Source organism: Ornithodoros turicata, chromosome 2, assembly GCF_037126465.1.
Source record: "Ornithodoros turicata isolate Travis chromosome 2, ASM3712646v1, whole genome shotgun sequence".
NCBI classification, from domain to species: Eukaryota; Metazoa; Arthropoda; class Arachnida; order Ixodida; family Argasidae; genus Ornithodoros; species Ornithodoros turicata.
In genome coordinates this window covers 91,660,223-91,679,899 of record NC_088202.1, presented here as the reverse complement: position 1 = coordinate 91,679,899, position 19,677 = coordinate 91,660,223, and the positions used below count along the sequence as shown (strand labels likewise).

Genomic DNA, 19,677 nt, shown 5'->3' with positions numbered 1-19,677 from the left:
CATCGTGTAACCTCGTCTACGTGTGCCGAGCTCTACGCCATTCTCTTTGCTACGCAAAAAATATCAGCCAGCCCAGCTGAGTCCTGGGTCGTCTTTACAGACTCAGGACCCGCGCTACAGTGTGTGGTCAACTTGGGGATACGTGGGTCCCTCGGTCCTGTTGTCTTTGACGTCCTGCAAGTTTATAAGAAGGCGGCCATTGCAGGGCACACTGTCGCATTGCAGTGGATCCCCGGACATGCCGGCATCAGCGGCAATGAAGAAGCAGACAGAGCTGCCTTGAGCGCCCATCAGCACGCAGTTTTTTCCCGATAATGATGTCTTCGGGCGACCGAAGACACCTCCTTTCGACACTCACCGGTCCCAAGATGCAGGCTCGGTGGCAACACGACATAGGAAGTAGACCCCACAACATTCATGTAGGATGTAGATTTCTCTCGGATGTAGACACCACGCTTTCTCTCGTACTTCCTCCGCGACTACCGCGCCCCTTTACTGCACTCTTCCACCGCATGAGGTTCAACGTTGCCTTCACACCTGCCTTTCAACACCGTCTCGGCTCCACCTCGTCTTCCCTCTGCCCCACTTGAGGAGTGCACGGCGACCTCTGCCACGTCATCCTGGCTTGCGGACAATATCACCACGAGCGTGTACTAATGGAAGTTTCTATGCAACGTATTGACAAGCGGCCGTTCAACCTCGCGAAGGTCCTCGGACCGTGGTCGAACGCTGCCCACCAGATGCAAGGCCTTCGTTTTCATGCGGAGTACTTGTACTCCACCGGTCTGGTGACGGCTCTCTGAAAGCCCCCATCATCACCCCCCCCCCTCCGTTCCCAACGCGCAGTAGGGCAGTGTACTGCCTCAGCGGCGGTGAATCGCCCACCTCATCATCATCTAGTGTATGTGCGTGTGTGTGTGTAACGTCCTAACAGTGGTGCAAAAGTAGGGGAATAAAAGCAGCTGTTGACCTGGAACTTACAGAAGAAGAACAAGAAGAAAAAAAAGAGGAAAATCAGTCTCGTTGCTACTGGTTACTAATCAGGCGCACCCTATTTCCAATACGTGCATCAAACAAAGGTGGCCGTATTTGATGCAGCTATGCCTTTCCACAGCAATCTTTCAATCTTGCCACAGAGGCTCTCTCGAGGAAACGCACCAAACATAACCGATGCCCATTTCGAGTACCAACTATTCTTCAAAGCGAATGCCATGTAAATTGTCGGCCCGAATAAAGCACGTGTCAATTTTGACTTTGACATAGTTGTGGCTCTGTAACAGCATGGTAACGTAAGAGCAACTCGTTACTGTCGAGTAACCGGAATGCATTCCTTTTGCTGCTTGGGTAACGGGTAACGTATTTACTTCCTTTTTCCGTGGTAAGGAGTAACGATATTTAGTTCCTTTTTTTGGTAACGTGTACAAGTCTGCAATTACCCCAAGTTTCAATCCGAGGACCCAAAGCCTTCACGAAACAAGAAAACCTACCATGTCAAAAAAGAAAAAGAAGAAGAAGAAATGTTCGGACGGCTGTTGCTCTCGCAACTGTCCATCTGAAATTATGATAAAATATGTACTATTCACCAGGGATGGGCATAAATACATTTTTTTTTTAGTATTTAAATATAAATACAAAATGCTTTGTTGAAAGGGGTATTTAAATACTCTTCATAAATACTCTTCAATGTGAGTATTTAAATACGAAATATAAATACAGTATTTAAATACCGTAACTACTATCATAAATACTGTAAGATGGCATCTGCATGGCATAGGAAGATGACATCTGGAAATACAGAAGTAATGATGATTATAACAAGAAATCAGCAAGCAACAATAACATTTATTTGTTAGATTATCATGGCGATTTTAATATTATAAATTTCTCGAAGACCGCATCTAAAAGATGCAGTCTTCGAGAAACCTTCTGTTCGGCCGCACAGTCAGATTCGCAAAGGAGAACAGCATCTCCACAGGTGCCGAAGAACAAAGGCTTGTAATAAATTTGACGAGAATGCTTCGTACAAGGTAATCGTGTGGTCGCGACCGTTGCCCGGAACAGCAATGAAAAACTCTTCATCTAGAATGGTTGTCGCATGCGCATGCTGGCGCAAACACGGCATAACTGCGCCCGAAACTCGCCCGTCTTCCCAAAAGGTCAAATGCAGGGCAATTTTAGGATATGAGTCAGTACATTCTGTATATAAGAGTATTTATAAAGTATTTACAAGAATAAGTACCCGAAAGTTCGTATTTAAATATAATTAGAAATACATTTTTCTAGCCTGTATTTAAATAGAAAATATAAATACATGTATTTATATTTTAAATAGTATCTTAATTACAATGTATTCAAATACTGCCCATCCCTGCTATTCACGCATTTTCATGCGAAATATGCCATAACGTGCAAAACATGCATTTATATGCACCATGGAACACTCCTAATCGGTCCAAAGCCAAGACCAAAAGCTTTTTTTGTCGTTCAGGTACGAAATAATATTTAAAAAAAAACTAAAAAAACGGCAATTTGTATGAAAATCCGCGCTGCAGGGATGCATTACGCGCTTGTCGTTCAAGTGCTTATGAACATCGAATTTCGCTTGGCACATCGGGCTTGACATATTTAGCGATAAAGTGCACCGGTCACAGTTTGTATGTGAGGAGTACACGTAGTACTTCCATTTTGTCTGTGAAAAGGTATATAATACATAGATTAAATTCGTACAAAAGAAAAGCATTGCAATGCCGACTACAATACTAGGAAGTCGTACCGAAGACCGGTTACAGTAACACAAGGATCTTTCCGCAAACCCCGCGGTGCATGTCCCAAGTGAGACATACGTGTTAAATCTCGCGCAAAATAAACCTCTCGTAGAAACGAAAATGAAAACCGGAATAAAATACGTACAATGGTAACGCCTGTACTTAGTTGTACCAAATGCTTCCAGCATGCGCTCGGAAGATGGCGTCGATTATGGGATCAAACTTGTCTACCTGGATGGTGGAGCCTCAGATTCATTGCGACACCCAAGGGAATTTCAAAGAACTTCAGTGTCAGGGCGTCCTGTGCTACTGCGCTGATCCCAAGACAGGAGAACCACAGGGAATGGTTGTCTCCATCAAGCAACTTAACCTCCTTCCCTGCTGTAAGTGATTGTGAATGCTTCATCACTGAACTTGTTCGCGAGTCCTGCCAATCGATAATGGGCCTATTAGTTTGTGTAGATGCCTTACTACGTAAATTATCATTATTCCTTTGTGATGTTACAAGAAACAGGTTTGTATTTTGAAGCTCACCTGGAACTGACGAGTCAAAGCGCCGTTTTAAGTGATATTTTACCGAATAATCTTTCCCGTCTATAGTCGTGTCTCGCTTACCCGGACGCCTCGGTACCCATCCTCTGTCGGCAGGATAGGCGAATCAGTGAACCGTTCCCCATTGCGAAGACTGGATAACGAATTTAGCGGCTAACTGGGTTAGGGATAAGCGGCACGTGGCAGACATTTCATTTTTTTTTTGCGCCAGTGTATTTCACATGTTTCCCGATATTTCATGCTTCCGACGTTAGCCTTTCCGACATTAATTATGTGGTTACACCACTTGTTCGTATATTTTATGAGCACGGGAGGCACGCAGAGCTGACAGTGGCTTTGCCTGTAGAGACGACCACATAGTGAGAGGCGCTGCACGCTGAGCCATTACAGGCGCGAAATGTTTGTGGCTTGCGAACGCAACCGTGTAAGTACGTTTCAGAGCTATTCCAGTGAAAGAAAAAAGCATTTACTAAAGCCAGATCCTCGCAGTACCCCAAGCTCAAAGAGGAAGAGAATAGGAACACCTATAGCGCAAGCTGCTGTCAACAGAAACACTCGCGTTAATGCTGATAATTCGTGCCTTTACGTCGCAAGACAACCATGATCATCAGCGATGCGACAGTGGTCGGTCTGAGGGTTGATTTTGCCTGCATGTGGGTTCTTCAACGTGCGTCGAAGTCCCAGCACACGGCACACTGCATTCACGTCCCTCGCGGAAGACGGCGTGTCTAAGCATCTTATTCCTTGCAACCAAGTTGCTCGCGTCCACAGACGAGATCGAACCCGCAACCTTGGGATCAATAGGCGGACAGGCTACCAACTGACCACCGAGGCTAATATTTGTGTGAAGAAACGCCGGGCTTTAACATTAGTATATTATTCTCGACGATATTATAATAATATGTTGGTCTTGCAGATGATGCCAAAAAGGGCGACTACTTGAGCGCATGTGAAAAGGAGACGGTGCGCATCCGACGTCTAATTCACGATTTTGGAAGGAAGGGCCAAACTCTGGTTGGAATAGAGAGCCCTGCTTGCGACATCGACGGAAGCTTCGCCAGTGTGCAGTGCAGTCATCCAGATAAGTAAGCGCACTGAAGGACACAGAAGCGCACTGGACATGATCGTTAACTCTGAGATCAATAATGGCTATAGAAGGCTCCATGCCCAACGACTTTCGCTCCAACAAGGATGCCGACATTAAACAAACATCCCTGTTTGCGTGCCAACCCAATTTGGAACGTTGTTGTTTCGAGTTGAAGTAGTTCCTACTTCAAGTACTTGGTAGGTTAAGTAAAACACATTTCCAGCTGCAGCCGGAGAGCTTTTCCCGCTAACCTAGACTTGCGAGCTAGAGCACAAGGAGGAACTCTTTGTGGCCGTCCGAGGGGCACGACGACGAGGCTAGTACATTGATAATCCGTTGACCTGTGCCATATTTAATCGGTTGTGCGGCATTTTATTCAACGAACGTAGGGAGCGGTTCCGTTTTCCGGTTCGTCGTTCGCCATCTCCGTTGATCATTCAAGTGATCATTTGTGACCTCTCACGTGAAATACAGGGTGTATGCGGATAAAGTATATCCACGTTTGTGCACGTAACAAGTGCCTACCGGACGAACTTCCAGTGGCACACGAGGATGCATTTATGCGATTAAAGGCGACAAACAAAAAAAAAAAAAACCCAACTTTTCTATACGCTGTAATATCATTACCATGCAATGCGTTACCTATACAAAAATTTTCTCTGACATAAAAAAAAGAAAAGAAAAGAAACGGTTGAGGGACACGAAATGAAAGTAATATATATCTGTTCTCTGCTAACGTGTCCTGTACGTTTGCAATTTATTTCCACTCGTAATGCGTGCAAACCGGTCGAATTTGCAGCTATACGCTTCGTATTCTCTTCGGTTTCCAAACCACTATTCGCACGGGTCTAACGGAGACGCACTGGCCGCCACAATTGAACGGCGTAGGAAATAATAATGAAACAACTCCATGCCAATACCCACTCTCCGATCAATATTCGCCAGACGAACGTTGCTTATATCCATTCCCAATATAGACAGAAGGACGTCTGGAAAGTTGCCTTCAATAGAAGGAACTCTATTAGAGGGCTTGAATAGATTCTTCTACGGTGTGGCTTTTTACTTTAACGGACGTGTTATTCCATAACACATGTAGTCACCTCAATGTCTGTCGACGTAGAGGAGGATCCCGAGAGAATGATCGGTAGCACAGCACTCAGAAGGAACTTTACAGTAGGCATATGTGAGGTTTCACTTTTGTGGGCTTCACGGATTACGCGTTTGAAGGTTTCTTTGACGTGCTTTTTGTTCAGGTTTCCTTCTCAAAGGGAACATCTGCACCGATACCATTTCCGCATTTCTTTTCAGGTGTGTCTGCAGTAGCAGAGAAGGTTCGTCGTTGAAGAGTTATGCCCATGCCTTCAAGGAAAGAGCGACAAGGGGCGAGATGGACTGCAGTACGTATCTTCGAGTAAATGAAATACATGCGTTGATATATGTTGTGGGAGAACTGCAGCAGTTAGAAGGAACTTTCACTGTACGAACTGTACGAACTATAGGTATAGGTCAATATGACGTACACACAGAAACACAATCTGAAGACCGAAGGCTGAATGTATTCACGAGGAATGGAATTTACAGGAACCACTGTGATAAGTGTTCACCAAATAAGCTACATAATATTGACGTAAATAAGGACGTTGTTCATGCTGTCAGACATTCACCAAGGACAGCACGATACCGCTACTGTGGCAGCTGAGATACAACAATTTGAAACCTGAGACATTGTTGGCATAACCTGCCCATAGTTTGTTTTCGTGTAATATATTGAACGTAAAGTGTGCAAGTTTGTAAATATGTGGGCCAACACTTTCGCAAAAAGCACAGGAAAACGGAAGGAAAGATGTGGGACAGAGCAACTGACCGTGGTTGCTGATGCACTTGTGGAAACATCGGATTCCCGGAAAAGTAATTGACCATAACCGTATGCTAAGGAACGCCTTGAGCCCTACAATGAAAGGCCAGTGCCTGAAATGGATTCGACCGGAGAACCAGGGCTCTTCACTATCTGTCAGATGCACGCAGTTGTGGCATGTGAAGTTAACCGACTCGCAGACTGTCCCCCGACACCGGCGAGCGAAGCGAGCCAAATGACTTCCCCCTGACTTCCCACCTTCTATGCAATAAATCTTCAGTTGTGGGTTCAGTTAGTTTGCTAGCAGCTAAGGAACTGGCGTCTGTCGACTGAAAACGTTGGAGGCGGTTCTGCGAAACGCTGTCGCCTTCCAATAGTCCTGCGAAGGTATGGCGGGTGGCAAGAAGTTTAAGAAAGCCGACCCCAGACCGTAACCCGCTAGGTGCTCTAGCGTTGTTCTCTTCTAAGTCAGAGGATGGAGTGTCTCTGGCTTTCTGTCAGGTGTACACATTCCGTGGCAGCGTGTTCACCGACTTTCATGTGCCTTATGACCTATACTTGGAAGAACAGATTGAAGCTAGTTCAACCATCACTGATCCGGACATGCATAGCGACTTTTCGCTCTCCGAGTTAAAAAACGCACTGCCCCTGTCAAGTGTTCGATCCTCCCCAGGCCCGGACAATATCACTTATCGGGCTATCCGTAACCTGGATGAACGGTGTCAGAAGTGCCTATACTCCAGGTATTTAATACGTCCTTTAGAACCGGGAAAGTACCTGACAGGTTGGAAGCAAGCGCGAGTTGTTCCACTACTGAAGCCGGGAAAATCGCCCTCTCAGCTCTCTTCTTTCCGGCCAGTGAGCTTGACTGCCTGCCTTGGCAAGTTATTAGAACGCATGATCATCCACAGAATCGAGTGGTGGCTCGAGAGGCACTCGTTCTTCCCGCAGCAAATGGCAGGATTCCACCAGCACAGGTCTTCCATGGACTGTATTCTTGACTTCATTACGTCGGTGGAAGAAGCAAAGGCGCGTAAGAAGACAGTGGTGGCTGCGTTTCTTGATGTTAAACGCGCTTACGACACCGTGAACCACGCCCCCGTTCTGCATCCCCTCACCCAAGCCGGCCTACCCTCCAGAGCACTCTCATGGATTATGGGCTTCCTCCATGGCAGGCAACTATTTGTTCGCACCTGTCAGGGGGATATGGAGCATGTTTCGATGACTCATGGAGTCCCGCAGGAGAGCGTGTTGAGTCCTATTCTGTTTAACGCGGCCATGGCGGGTCTTCGGGGCTGCGTTGGAAAGAAACTGTCTATTTTGATCTACGCGGATGACATCTGCATTTGGACCAGCGGCAAATCCCGTCCGGCCATCAAGCGGCGCCTTCAACACGTTTTGAACGCTGCTGAGCACTACCTCTCAAAGGCCGTCATGGACATCTCAGCTGAGAATTCCGTGGTACTCCCGTTTACGAGAAGGAACATGCATCCCTTCCCTCTTTCAGTTGCTGGTGTACAGCTGACGCGTGCATCTTTTCATCGTTTCCTTGGTGTCACTGTGGACGCCAGGCTGTCTTTGATGAGGCACATAGCCAGCTTGGAAGCCAAGGTCCACCGGTTGATTGCGGTGATCAGGCATCTAGCAGGCATGAAGTGGGGCGGTGCCATGGCGTCGCGTTTGGCTGTCCAGCTTGCCTGTGTTGAGTGGTCTCCCACCTTCTTCAGTTCATAAGCTTCAGTGCCTCCTGCCGCGAAGTCTCCGAGTGTGCTTGGGAGTCCCTCGAGCGGAAGAGACTCGTATGATCATTGCCGAGGCGAAGGAAGCCCCGCTGGAAGTTTTTCGCTACGAGAAGACCTGTCGGCAGTACCTCCGCCTTCTAGCTCACCATGGCCGGCTCCCGCTAGTTATGAAGCTACGGAGACTCAAGCACTGCAGCGTACATCCATGTGTCTCTCAACTGAAGCCTAGTGTACCTGACTCCGTAGTTACTCCCACAGCTCCCAGGACTCCCCCTTGGACTTTTCTCGCACCCGACATCTCCCTGTCGGTGCCTGGGCTGACGTTGCAGCGTGCGTGACGAAGCAGCTCACTCTAGATATGATGAGCGCGTGTTATGAGACCTCTAGCGAGCCTCTAATAACACGAACCGTTCCAGACTCCTGATTGCCCCATGCATTAGTGAAGACCAATATGTTCTCTCTTCATGTTCTGTAGGCTGATGCATGTGGCTTCTTTTATTCCAGGTGTCCATCTCATTAGGTCATTGGAATATATTTACACGTAAGGTATGTCGGCCTAGTGTGGCGACATGCTGCACGTTAGATCTCATATTAGATCCTGCTCTTTCCTGTTTCCTGTTGATGTCCTTGTCTTCTGGTCATTCGTCTAGCGTAGAAAGGCCTCAGTGATTCCAGGAATAGCTTAGGCGTAATCTCGGGTATAACCTTTTATTTTGCGGGGTTGCCTTAATCACGTAATACGAATGCAACAACTCAGGGAAAAGATGCACGTAATACGTATTGAGCACTACCTCGCAACGGCCGGCATGGACATCTCGACTGAAAAGTCCGTGGTGCTCCCGTTTACGAGCAGGAACATGCATCCCTCCCCTCTTTCAGTTGCCGGTGTACAGCTGAGGAGTGTGTAGAGGAGGTGGTGTCACTCTACATGAGTCCCGACCGGCGATGATGGTATGCCACGGAGAGGCGATGACGGTAGCCTGTCTCCATGGCCGCGCCGGTGGAACTGTGGAACGCGTGGCCTTCTTCGTCGTTGTCTACGACCCGCTACAGTGCTCCCCCCTCAGACGCGGAGCGGCGAGAAAGAAGAACGATGAACCACGCCTACACCGGAGGAGAGAGAGCAGGAGCGACCGTGGATGACGCGCACTGCTGGACATGTCCACGGGCGGCACAGCACACGTTGCAGGCAGAGGTTGATGAGAGGGGCGGGAGCGGCCGAGATAAGGCTTTCGAGAAATGAGCGGTGACGTCGCAGAAGTCGTGGTTGGGCGCTGGAGTCGTAGTCTGGGGTGCCGCATCCGGCACGGGAGCGAGAGTTTCGTAGGGTCGCAGGAAGTGAGGCTGCGTAGCCGTGAGCAGTGCCGAGACGCCGGCTGAAGCGTGCCGTGGCGTCGGCTGCCACGACTGCCGAAACCGGCAGGGGAGCACGTTGCTCAGGTGTGGCGGCCGGCAGCGGATGCGAGTTGAGATGCAGAAATGAAGAGGGGGGGGGGGTGAGTGTGCCGGGTGCCGTGGACAGCGCAGGTCGGTCCCTGGAAGCCGTGAACCGGTGGGCGGATGCGATGGTCAGTGAGCGGTCGGGTCGTTGCGGGTCGGTCGGATCGGTAGCTGATCGGTAGCGTGGACAGAAGCGGTCGGCGTGTCGGGCGGGAGGCGATGGGTGTTCGGGATGTGATCGTGATGAGCCGAGTAATGATGATGGCTTCCAGGTATAGCGTGCCGTGGTAGTGCTCGTCGATGCATGGTGTGGTCAGAAATTTGGGATGGTGAAGGGCCGAATTGCACCGAACTTGATGTTCATCGTTCGGGTCACCAATTGTAGATGAGGTGGTGTCCCTCTAGATGAGTTCCGACCGGCGATGATGGTATGCCACGGAGAGGCGATGACGGTGGCCTGTCTCCATGGCCGCGCCGGTGGAACTGAGGCCGATGCTCCAGGCGCGTGGCCATCTTCGTCGTTGTCCACGACCCTCTACAAGTGCATCTTTTCATCGTTTCCTAGGTGTCACGGTAGACGCCAGACTGTCTTGGGTGAATCACATAGCGAGCTTGGAAGCCAAGGTCCACCGGTGGATTGCGGTGATCAGGCATCTGGAAGGCATGAAGTGGTGCAGTGCCATGGCGTCGCTTTTGGCCGTCCAGAGAGCTTTGGTTCGCGGGTCACTTGCACACAGCTTGGCCTTCCACCTTCTTCAGTCCATAAGCTTCAGTGCTTCCTGGCGCGCAGTCTCCGAGTGTGCTTGGGAGTCCTTCGGGCGGCAGAGACCCATATGGTCATTGCTGAGGCTAAGGAAGCCACGCTTCGCTACGGGTAGACGAGTCGGCAGTACCTCCACCTTCTAGCTCACCATCGGCGGCATCCGCTAGTTATGAAGCTCCGGAGACGCAAGCACAGCAGCGTACACCCATGTGTCTCTCAACTGAAGACTAGTATACCTGACTTTGTGGTCGCACCTACAGCTTCCAGCACTTCACCTTGGACTTTTCCGACACCCTGCATCTCCCTGTCGGTGCCTGGGCTAACAGGGAAGAAAGGCAACGTTGCTGCATGCGTGACGAAGCAGCTCACTCTCGATATGATGAGCTCGTGTTATGAGACTTCCACCGCAGCTTTCACGGACGGCTCAACCACGAGGGGAAGTTCGTCGTCTGCTTTTGTCATTTCCTCCAAGTCAATGTCAGATGACCATCATCTCTCACATAAAACATCGTCAACATGCGCTGAGCTTTATGCTATTCTTTTCGCCCTGCGGAAAATTACTGACGGCCCCGTTCGCTCCAGGGTCGTTTTTACGGATTCCAGATATGCGCTGCAGTGTGTGGCAACTATGGGACTTCGCGGCTTCCTCAGTCCTGTGGTCATTGAAATTCTGCAAGTACATATATAAGAAAGCAAGCGCACAGGGCCACTCTATTGTTTTCCAAGCGGATGCCGGGTCATGTGGGCATCAGCGGAAACGAGGACGCAGATCGAACAGCCGCAGGCGCGCACCAGTATACCAGGCATGTCCCCATCATCTTGTCTCGGGGGGATCGCCGTTACCTCGTCTCAAGCCTCACTGGCCCCATGATGCAGTCTCAATGGCAACATGACATCACCACCCACTCTCTGCTTTACTCCGTTGACCCCACATTGTCCCTTACTCTCCCCCGCCGAATGCCGCGTTCCTTTACCACAGTCTTCCACCGCATGAGACTAAATGTGGCTTTTACACCGGATTTCAAACACCTCCTCGGTGTCGGCGCGTCCAGCCTCTGTTCCATGTGTTGTGTGCGCGGTGACCTCCATCACGTCCTCCTGGTCTGCGGACAGTACGATCGCGAGCGCGAGCATGGAAACTGCTCTCCAACGCGTCGATCAACGTCAGTTCGACTTAGCCAAAATTCTCGTGTCATGGTCGGACCCCTCACATCTGATGCAAGGCCTACGAGCTGTTGCTGAGTTCCTCTCCAGCACTAGACTAATGGACGAACTCTAATAGGACACCTTTCCATTATCATCACTTTCTCATCCCTTCCACAAGCGCAATGAGGCATACCGCCATAACGGCGGAGAATCACCCACCAATCATGTGTGTAATACGTATTGAGGCTAACGATATATCGGTGCCATCTTCTTACTTTTGCTTGTGTGATTTCTGTCTTACAGACTGTGCTCTCGACGAGTACGACATTGAACGGCAATTGGTTCAATTGCCTCACTGGAGTTGTGACCAGTACGGCAACTACGACAGAGTACAGTGCGTTCTGGATCGCTGTTACTGCATCGAGAGTGACGGGTCCATCTTGCAGTCCTTTCCGTATGAGAAGGACCTCGGTGCTGGTCAGCAGGAACGGGACAAACTACAGCAACGTTGCGCTGCTACAGATGTCAGCCTCTATTGTTCCGTCGAAAGATTTGCTCATGACACAATCTGTACTACGTAACACATAAACGCTTGCCTGAAAGGGAACCTCATTAAATCCGAATGAAAAACAGGAAACAATAGACAATTTCCTGTTGTGCGACGTATAATTTGCCGACGGTTGACTGTTTCTTGACGTTTCACATATGTGCAGGCTCGAGCAGGTGAGGTCACGGCGTAGGTCCTGGACCACAGTCTAGAAACTTTAAAACGAGATCAGGTTTATGCGTAGTTAGTGTTCTGTCTTGCGTTCTATGGTGTTTTATGCATTGAGATTTTTTGTGACGGCGGTCACACCTCACGGAGTCATTTAGCGCTTGTACGCAGCGCACACCTTGTTTGTCTGGTAGTATTTGTACTGCAGTTTCAATAACATATTTTCACCTGACCTCCGCATATATGAATGGTATATGAATGTTGAAATACATGTACACACATGTACGTGCCCAAAATCAGCACATATTATCTGTTGCAAGTCATAGGACAACCGAGCAGTTGTGGCTATCTTGTGTCAGTCATTTTCTACGTATCTTGAGTGCGTTGCATGTGGCTTTGAGGATGTGCAGCGAGCAATAGGTGGCGCTGTTACAACAGTCACAAGCCACATATTTACAGAGTGAAGAAAATACGTAAAAAATTAGAATTCCATTACAATTTTTCGCATTTATTCAACTTTTTTCCTGAAACTGTCTTTTAATGATAGGGTTACGAATTAGCTTCGCAAGGAGACCTCCCATCCTCATCGTCGTTTGGAATTCGAACACGACTATAGGTCGAACAACGTGGTGCGCGTTGTTTTCCTGGTCCGCGTCTTGCGACACTTTGTTCCTCTTGGCCCACAATTGTTGAAGGGAACGTTTGCTCCCTTGACGTCATTAAAATAAATATGTCTAGCAGGAGCACTTGACTCCAAACAACTTTCCTACGAGACCTTTCGCTCGAAATTGGATATATTTCCAGAGTTACTCCTCTTTTATCGTGAGAATCGGCAGCGGACTCGCAACGTAGGAGAGGAGCAACTGGAGAATTACCTGATCGTTTGCGTGACGTGTCAGCGTCCTCTCCTGTAGCTGCTCCTCACGTATTCTCCAAAGTTAATATACAGGAGGTCTATAGCGGGAGGGAAGGAAGTCACGCGCCGAGGCCACGCCTACATTTCCCACCCTGACGTCGCGCATACGTCTTTGCGCGCGAATTTCAAACCGTGTGGTCTCCAATGATTTATAATGTTGATAATAAATTATAGAGTTCAAGTTAGCGCAAAGTGAAGCAGGGTTTCGGTAAATTAGGGAATGCACTACCCGCTGAAAGATATCTTCGAATTGGTTCTTCAAGAGCTAGTTAGTATGCCTTTATGTTATCGTTGAAAGCTAAGCTCTGATTTATCTTGCCTGTGCTATGCTGCTCCGCGATACCCAAACACTGAGATGCACGTGACAGCTCTTCCCCACTGGTATATTTGCTCTTGCTGTGTTCAGCATGGATTGTGCATCATAATTAGGGTTCTGCGTCTTTGGCATCTATTCCTGGATAGATTCGGCGGGTGTTTTTCGGCATTTCTGTGTTTTGTCAAATCGGATATTCTCGGCATTTTAAAACGTTTGCACCCGAAAAATAGAGAGGGAGAGCAGTTTGGTAGGAGGACATTGAGAACGCAAAGAATTTTCTATCCTTTGTTGGAGGGTTGCACGAGTACTTCAACACTCTTGACCCACTGATGAAAGTGTTACAGAGGAAGGTTTGCCTTCCCTGAACTAGAGGCTAGCAGCTCCGCAGGGCGGTATTTCCCGCATGCCACCTGGAAACGAGGAGAATGAAGGAAAAACGGAAGTGTGATGCCCCGGAGGAAGAACAGTGCAATCGGGAACCTGTATTTTCGGCATATAGCACCCAGTGGCGGATTCGGGGGGGGGGGGGGGCGCTCGCCCCCAAAACGTCAATTTATACATTGGATTTCCCTCTCTCCCCTTCCTCAGCACGCGCTTCACCAAAGAAACCGCCCTCACCCAAACACAGGGTCTAGATCCGCCACTGATTGTACCATATGCAAGAGTATAATTCGGAGTTTTTTCCAGAAAAATACTCGGAGGATGTTTTGCGTCATTTGGCGGCGAGTGCCGAAAACGCGAAACCCTAATCATAATTTTTGCCACTTTTTGCCATGCTCCGTTTTTTGTTGTTTGCTTTTTATATTTTGTCAACTCAACTATATTGATGTCCCCCCCTCCTCATGTAACGCCCGCAAGGGCCTTTGCGGTATATGCATAAATAAGTAAATAAAGTAACAGTCTGAATTCGTTTGCACAGTGCAGAAAAGGATGCATGGCAACAACGACGCCAAAGTTTCAAAAGCTGAAGCGTAAAGGGAGTGTACACCCCATTCCCCTTTTCCTTTTTTTTCTTTTTGCTCTACGTAGGTGTACTGGGGTAGCCAGTTCGATTTAGTCGTGACTCACCTCCCCATTTTTTTCTTCTATCCATCACCATCACAGTGCAAAACGGCTTAACGAGCATCTGACGAGAGAGAGAGAGAGCTATAGGGAGAAAAAGACAATACTCTTTTACGCCGCTGTATCATTCGTCTTGCGAACTCATCGTTTCTAATATTTAATCTCATCCCTCACCCTTCATCCTCTCACCCTTCCACCTGTTGATCCACGGCCTATTGCCCTTTGGTTGTGTGCCAAACCAAGAAGTAGAAGAAGAATAAGGAAAGACTCAACGATCACCGCCACTACGTGTGTGAGGAAGAACAAGAAGAACAGCAGCGAGCGAGTGAAGCAGTAACGCGTATTGCTGGTGACCTGCGATCAACAAGTGATTGATCACGCTATCTACAGAATATTCTGTCTGGTCTGCTACTCTCACGAGTACTGGACTCTTACTGGTTACTCCTGGACTATTGGGCGCTGCGATTTGCACCTCTGTGTGATGTAAGGTAAGAGAGATTGGCCAGGGCACAGACTAGCAACTTTCAGCAGTGGACCCAAGCATATATACTGGTTGGCCGACCAACGATATTCTTTCATTTCCATTTGAGCACTTCATGAATGACGAACCTGTTGTCATTAAGCCAACTGACGGCTCGATCATCCGTTCGAAAAATCCGAAGGTACTTATCCGGTGTATTGACATCCGTGACATGTCTGAGCTGCGGTGAGTACGGCAAGGACGCAAATTCATCCAAAAATTCATTCAGATGTTCGAAGATTCTTCCAGATGTAGCTGTAGTGCAATCACTGCTCTCGACGTCTACTCTTAGTGGTTTGCCTGATCAGGCCTTCGTTCCACATCCTCTGCATCCGCAAAAGAGGCGGTGAGGGTAGTCGACGTTTCGTGACGTGCGAGCGTTCTCGCGATGTATTTACACGATGTTGGCGCTCTTGAAGTTTTCCGCAGCAGTTGACTAGAAAATGAACATCGTCTTCCAACTGAGTCAGTCGTTTTGACATTTGCAGGGTATAGTTTCCCGTCTGAGATTAAATCCTGGCCGCTTATCTTCCGCGTAGATAATTTCACTCGCAGATAACTACAGTGCAAATGTTGCTCCCGTTTTCGTCATGTCACCAAGAGCTGCAAATTTGAGGAGGGGGGATGACGTTCAATAATAAAAAAGAAAAAAAATTGAAAAGGACAAAGAAGCGAGATCTGCTTGTTCAGCTAAGCCGGCTAGTTTCACTCCTGCAAAATAAACAGCGGCAGCTGTTAGTGACTTTTCCTAACGTTCCGCAGTGCCGCTAAATATCGCAACACTTTCCGTGACAGTCTGCACATTCGCTTGTAAAATGTTTGTTATATGTTTGCCAGAAAGGTTATTAATATACCACCAGCCGCACAACGTCACATCATGATATCATGAGATTGGGAAAGAGTGGATCGTTGGCAAAACAACACACGTGGTTCTTGACGTCGTGTAACTTGGTGGTTGTCGCGTTTTGTGAGGTGAGGTCAGGGTAGTATCTGCCTCGCTCATCAAGTTTTCCTTCGGATCTCCTTCTCGAAATGGCATCCATCGTCGGAAACAACCATCAAAACAACTCATGTGATCGGCGGCTGCCAACGCACGTGGCTTGCCACGCTAACCACGGGTCGCGACACCTGGCGTTGTGACGTAGACTGTTCGGCAACAGCGGGTGTGGAAGAAAGAGGAGGAGGAGAGGGCTCTTAGGCTCAGCTGTGGACGAAGAGGAGGAGCGCGAGAGAGGAATAAAGGTTCAGTTTGTAGAAGGCATCAGAACTGTCGGTCACGAATTCTTGGGTCCGATTCGAAACATTTTGGTGCCGAAACCAGGAACCAGGTTCTGGGAACACTTCCAGGCAACGATCCACAACAACGGTGCGCTAGCTACAGTGGAGAAGTTTAAGTATCTCCTGTGTTACGTTACCGATGAGGCCAAGCGCGCTATTGATGGGATCAGCCTTAGTGGAGCGAATTACCAGATAGCTGTTGACGCCCTGAAGCAGCGGTTCGGACGAACCGATCTCCTTGCAGCCGAGCACATCGACAAGCTGTTGTCGCTCCGCGCAGTGCAAGGTTCTGGGGACGTGACTCAGCTACGTCACTTGTTCGACGAAGTCTCGCGCCACACGAGGGCCCTGGAATCACTGGAGATTCCGCAGTCTGGCTATGATGTCGTGCTCTATAGGGTTGTTACTCGCTGCCTTCCACCCGATCTCTTCGTGCAGTTTCGGCAGAGAAGGAAGGAATTGGTCTCTCCTAGCGAGAGCGGGACAGCCCCCTCCACAGAGTCTACTCGCATATCGCCCACTGCCGCGGAGGTTCGTGCACTGATGGATTTCCTACGCATTCAAGTGGAAGCAAGGGAAGAAGTCGCTCTTCACCGGCCTCGGCATACGCCTCCGGTCCACGCGGAAGACGAAGCGCCAGCCCCCTTTCCTTCGGCCGCAGCGCTGCCAGCTGGTGTGCGCACAGACTCCACACGCCCTGATGGAGCTCCACCAGCACCGCCGTCCGATCTCCCTTCGTGTGCCCTTTGCCGTGCGTGCGATCACCGCACGGCGACTTGTCCAGCGCCGCTCACACCCGAGGGAAAACGGAGAAGCCTCACGTCAGCGCGTCGATGCTTCCGCTGTGCCAAGCGGAACCACTTGGCCCGTCAGTGTCGCTCTTCAGCTAGTCTCACGTGTACCAGATGCCACGGACAACATCTGACTGTGCTCTGCGACATACAACCGAAACGCGAAGCGCGAGAGCGCACCGCCGGGATCGTTGGATCGGCTTCATCATCGCCAGCGCAGACACCTGAAATCCAAGCCACCACCGCGTCAACCTCGTCTACTGTCACATTTCTGCAGACCGCTGTGGTTCAGGTTGCCGGCCCTGGCGGATCCGCGTCCGTACGTATTCTTCTCGACAACGGAAGTAAGAGAACATTCATCACCGAGGAACTCGCTCAGCGGCTTCGATGCCCGGGATTGGCATCCGAAAACATGTCGATCTTTGCGTTTGGCTCCACGCAACCGTCCACGCATCGCACATACCAGAAGGTGTCCCTGCGTATCGATGGCTTACATCAGTCGTTGGAAGTAGAGGCCATCGCTATACCACAGATCTGCAGGTCGCTCAGCCCACCTGTGGATGCCCGGATCTTGCAAATGCTACACGATCGTGGCCTCTCTCCGGTCACAACGACTTGTCTATCGCAGAACGTCGACGTGCTGATAGGCGCGGACTACTACTGGCGATTTGTGTCTGGCAGAATAGAGCGCCTTCCCAACAATATCACAGCCGTCGAAACGGTATTTGGGTGGATCGTCCAAGGTGTTGCCCCACTGCGTTCCTCGCTACCAGACTATCCCGCCACCACGTCACTTTTGTGCTGCACGAACGACGCGCCCGAGCATGAGCTGACCAACCTGTGGCGACTAGATGCATTAGGTATTACGGATTCTGACGTAGCTGCTCCCACCGGAGCGGCAGACCTCCAAATGTTTCAAGAGAACATCAAGTGGCAGACAGATCGGTACGAGGTTCCCCTCATGATCCAGGCGCCTGGGCTACCACCAGAGGCACACAATCGGGTAACCGCCGAGACGAGACTCAACGCTCAACTCCGGCGGTTCCGAATGGCACCCGACGTTCTCAAGCAGTACGACGCCACAATGCGCGAATACTTCGTCGAAGGGCATGCCGAACCAGTCTCTGGCCCAGACCCAACCAGGAACGTGTACTACCTGCCCCACCATGCCGTTATACGTATGGAGGCCGTCACGACCAAGGTCCGCATAGTCTTCGACGCCTCGTCCCATGTTCCCGGCCAACCGTCTCTTAATGAGGTTCTGTCGAAGGGTCCCAACTTAAACAGCAACCTCCTCCATCTCCTCATCACGTTTCGGTCTTCTCCCATTGTCTTGACCGCCGACATTCGCAAGGCGTATCTTCAAATTCAGATCCGACCAGAGGACCGAGACGCCCTCCGCTTTCTGTGGATCCAGGAGCTACCGTCATCATCCAACCCTTATCCTGCGACTCAGGAGTGGAGGATGACCAGAGTCCCGTTCGGAGCATCGTCCAGCCCCTTCCTACTCGCGGCAACTCTGCACCATCACTTCGACGCGGTCGCTTCGCGATACCCAGCCACCGCAGCTCGCCTCCGCACCAGCTTCTATGTTGACGACCTAGTAATTGGCTGCGACGACGTGCAAGATGCCGAGACGATATATGCCGAGACCAGAGCTGTCCTGCGGGACGCAGGGATGGAAATCCGAAAATGGGCAGCGAACTCCACCACACAGGAGTTCAAGACACACTCTGTGAAATTCGCCAGAAGTATTGGATTGTAAGGGGTCGACAGACGGTTCGTCGCGCTCTTCATACGTGTCTACACCTGTCGCACGTCTCTACCTGTCGCTCCTCTCCCGCGGGAAAGGATCACACCCACGAGTCCCTTCGACGTAGTAGGGGTGGATTTTGCTGGACCGCTCTATGCATTTGACAATAACGAACAGCGGAAGGCGTACATCGTCCTTTTCTCATGTGGCGTTACCCGCGCGATCCACCTCGAATTGGCGACCGGGATGTCCACTCAACACTTCCTCGGCGCATTTAGGCGTTTTGCGTCCCGACGCGGGGTTCCGTCACTGATCATGTCAGACAACGCTCGCACCTTCCATCAGACGTCACGGATTCTCTCCACCGCGTCCTCAGAAGTGCAAGATTTTGCCTCCAGGAATCGCATCAAATGGAGGTTTATTGTCGAGAGAGCACCCTGGTGGGGCGGGTGGTGGGAGAGGATGGTCAGATGCGTGAAGGACTCCCTCAGGCGTTGCTTAGGAAGGCGCCATTTGACGTATGAAGATCTCACAACGGCCTTATGCGAAGTAGAATGCATAGTGAATTGCCGGCCGCTGACGTATGTGGATTCCGATCCCGCTGCCCTGCACCCTTTGACTCCTGCAGACTTCCTCGTAGGGAAGCGCTTGACTGCCACCCCAACACCGGGCGAAGTTGCACAGCCGTTGGACGCTGGGAGACTCAAGCATTACTTGAAAGCACAGGATAGTCTTCGCCAGCAGTTCTGGAGCAGGTGGCGCAAGGAATACCTCTTCCAGCTGAGATCGGCGCATATGGCGAGACGGGACCCGGAGAGTCAACTGAGGGTCGGAGACGTGGTCATCATCCACGAAAGAGGACCGCCGCTACTCTGGAAGCTCGGCCGCGTAACTCAGACCATTCCCGGACGCGACGGTGTCGTTCGTGCCTGTGCGGTCATGCTGGCCAACAAGACCATTCTTCACCGTCCCGTGC

The 19,677-nt window shown here is 50.1% G+C and overlaps 2 protein-coding genes across 2 annotated transcripts in view; both read left to right on the top strand.

The window, feature by feature from the left end:
* The window catches only part of LOC135385774 (uncharacterized), a 47,315-nt gene extending 34,950 nt beyond the window's left edge, over nt 1-12,365 (top strand). Inside the window, exons 5-8 of the mRNA XM_064615287.1 lie at nt 2,951-3,148; nt 4,234-4,402; nt 5,713-5,801; nt 11,654-12,365. Coding sequence (XP_064471357.1) covers nt 2,951-3,148; nt 4,234-4,402; nt 5,713-5,801; nt 11,654-11,931 — 734 coding nt within the window. The 3' untranslated portion in view covers nt 11,932-12,365. The remainder of the gene's footprint in view (nt 1-2,950; nt 3,149-4,233; nt 4,403-5,712; nt 5,802-11,653) is intronic.
* Nucleotides 12,366-15,051: 2,686 nt separating this feature from the next.
* Nucleotides 15,052-18,713, top strand: LOC135384866 (uncharacterized). The gene is made up of 2 exons (XM_064614050.1): nt 15,052-15,065; nt 16,025-18,713. Exons 1-2 carry the CDS (start codon nt 15,052-15,054, stop codon nt 18,711-18,713), a joined length of 2,703 nt encoding a protein of 900 aa, XP_064470120.1.
* Nucleotides 18,714-19,677: the final 964 nt, after the last annotated feature.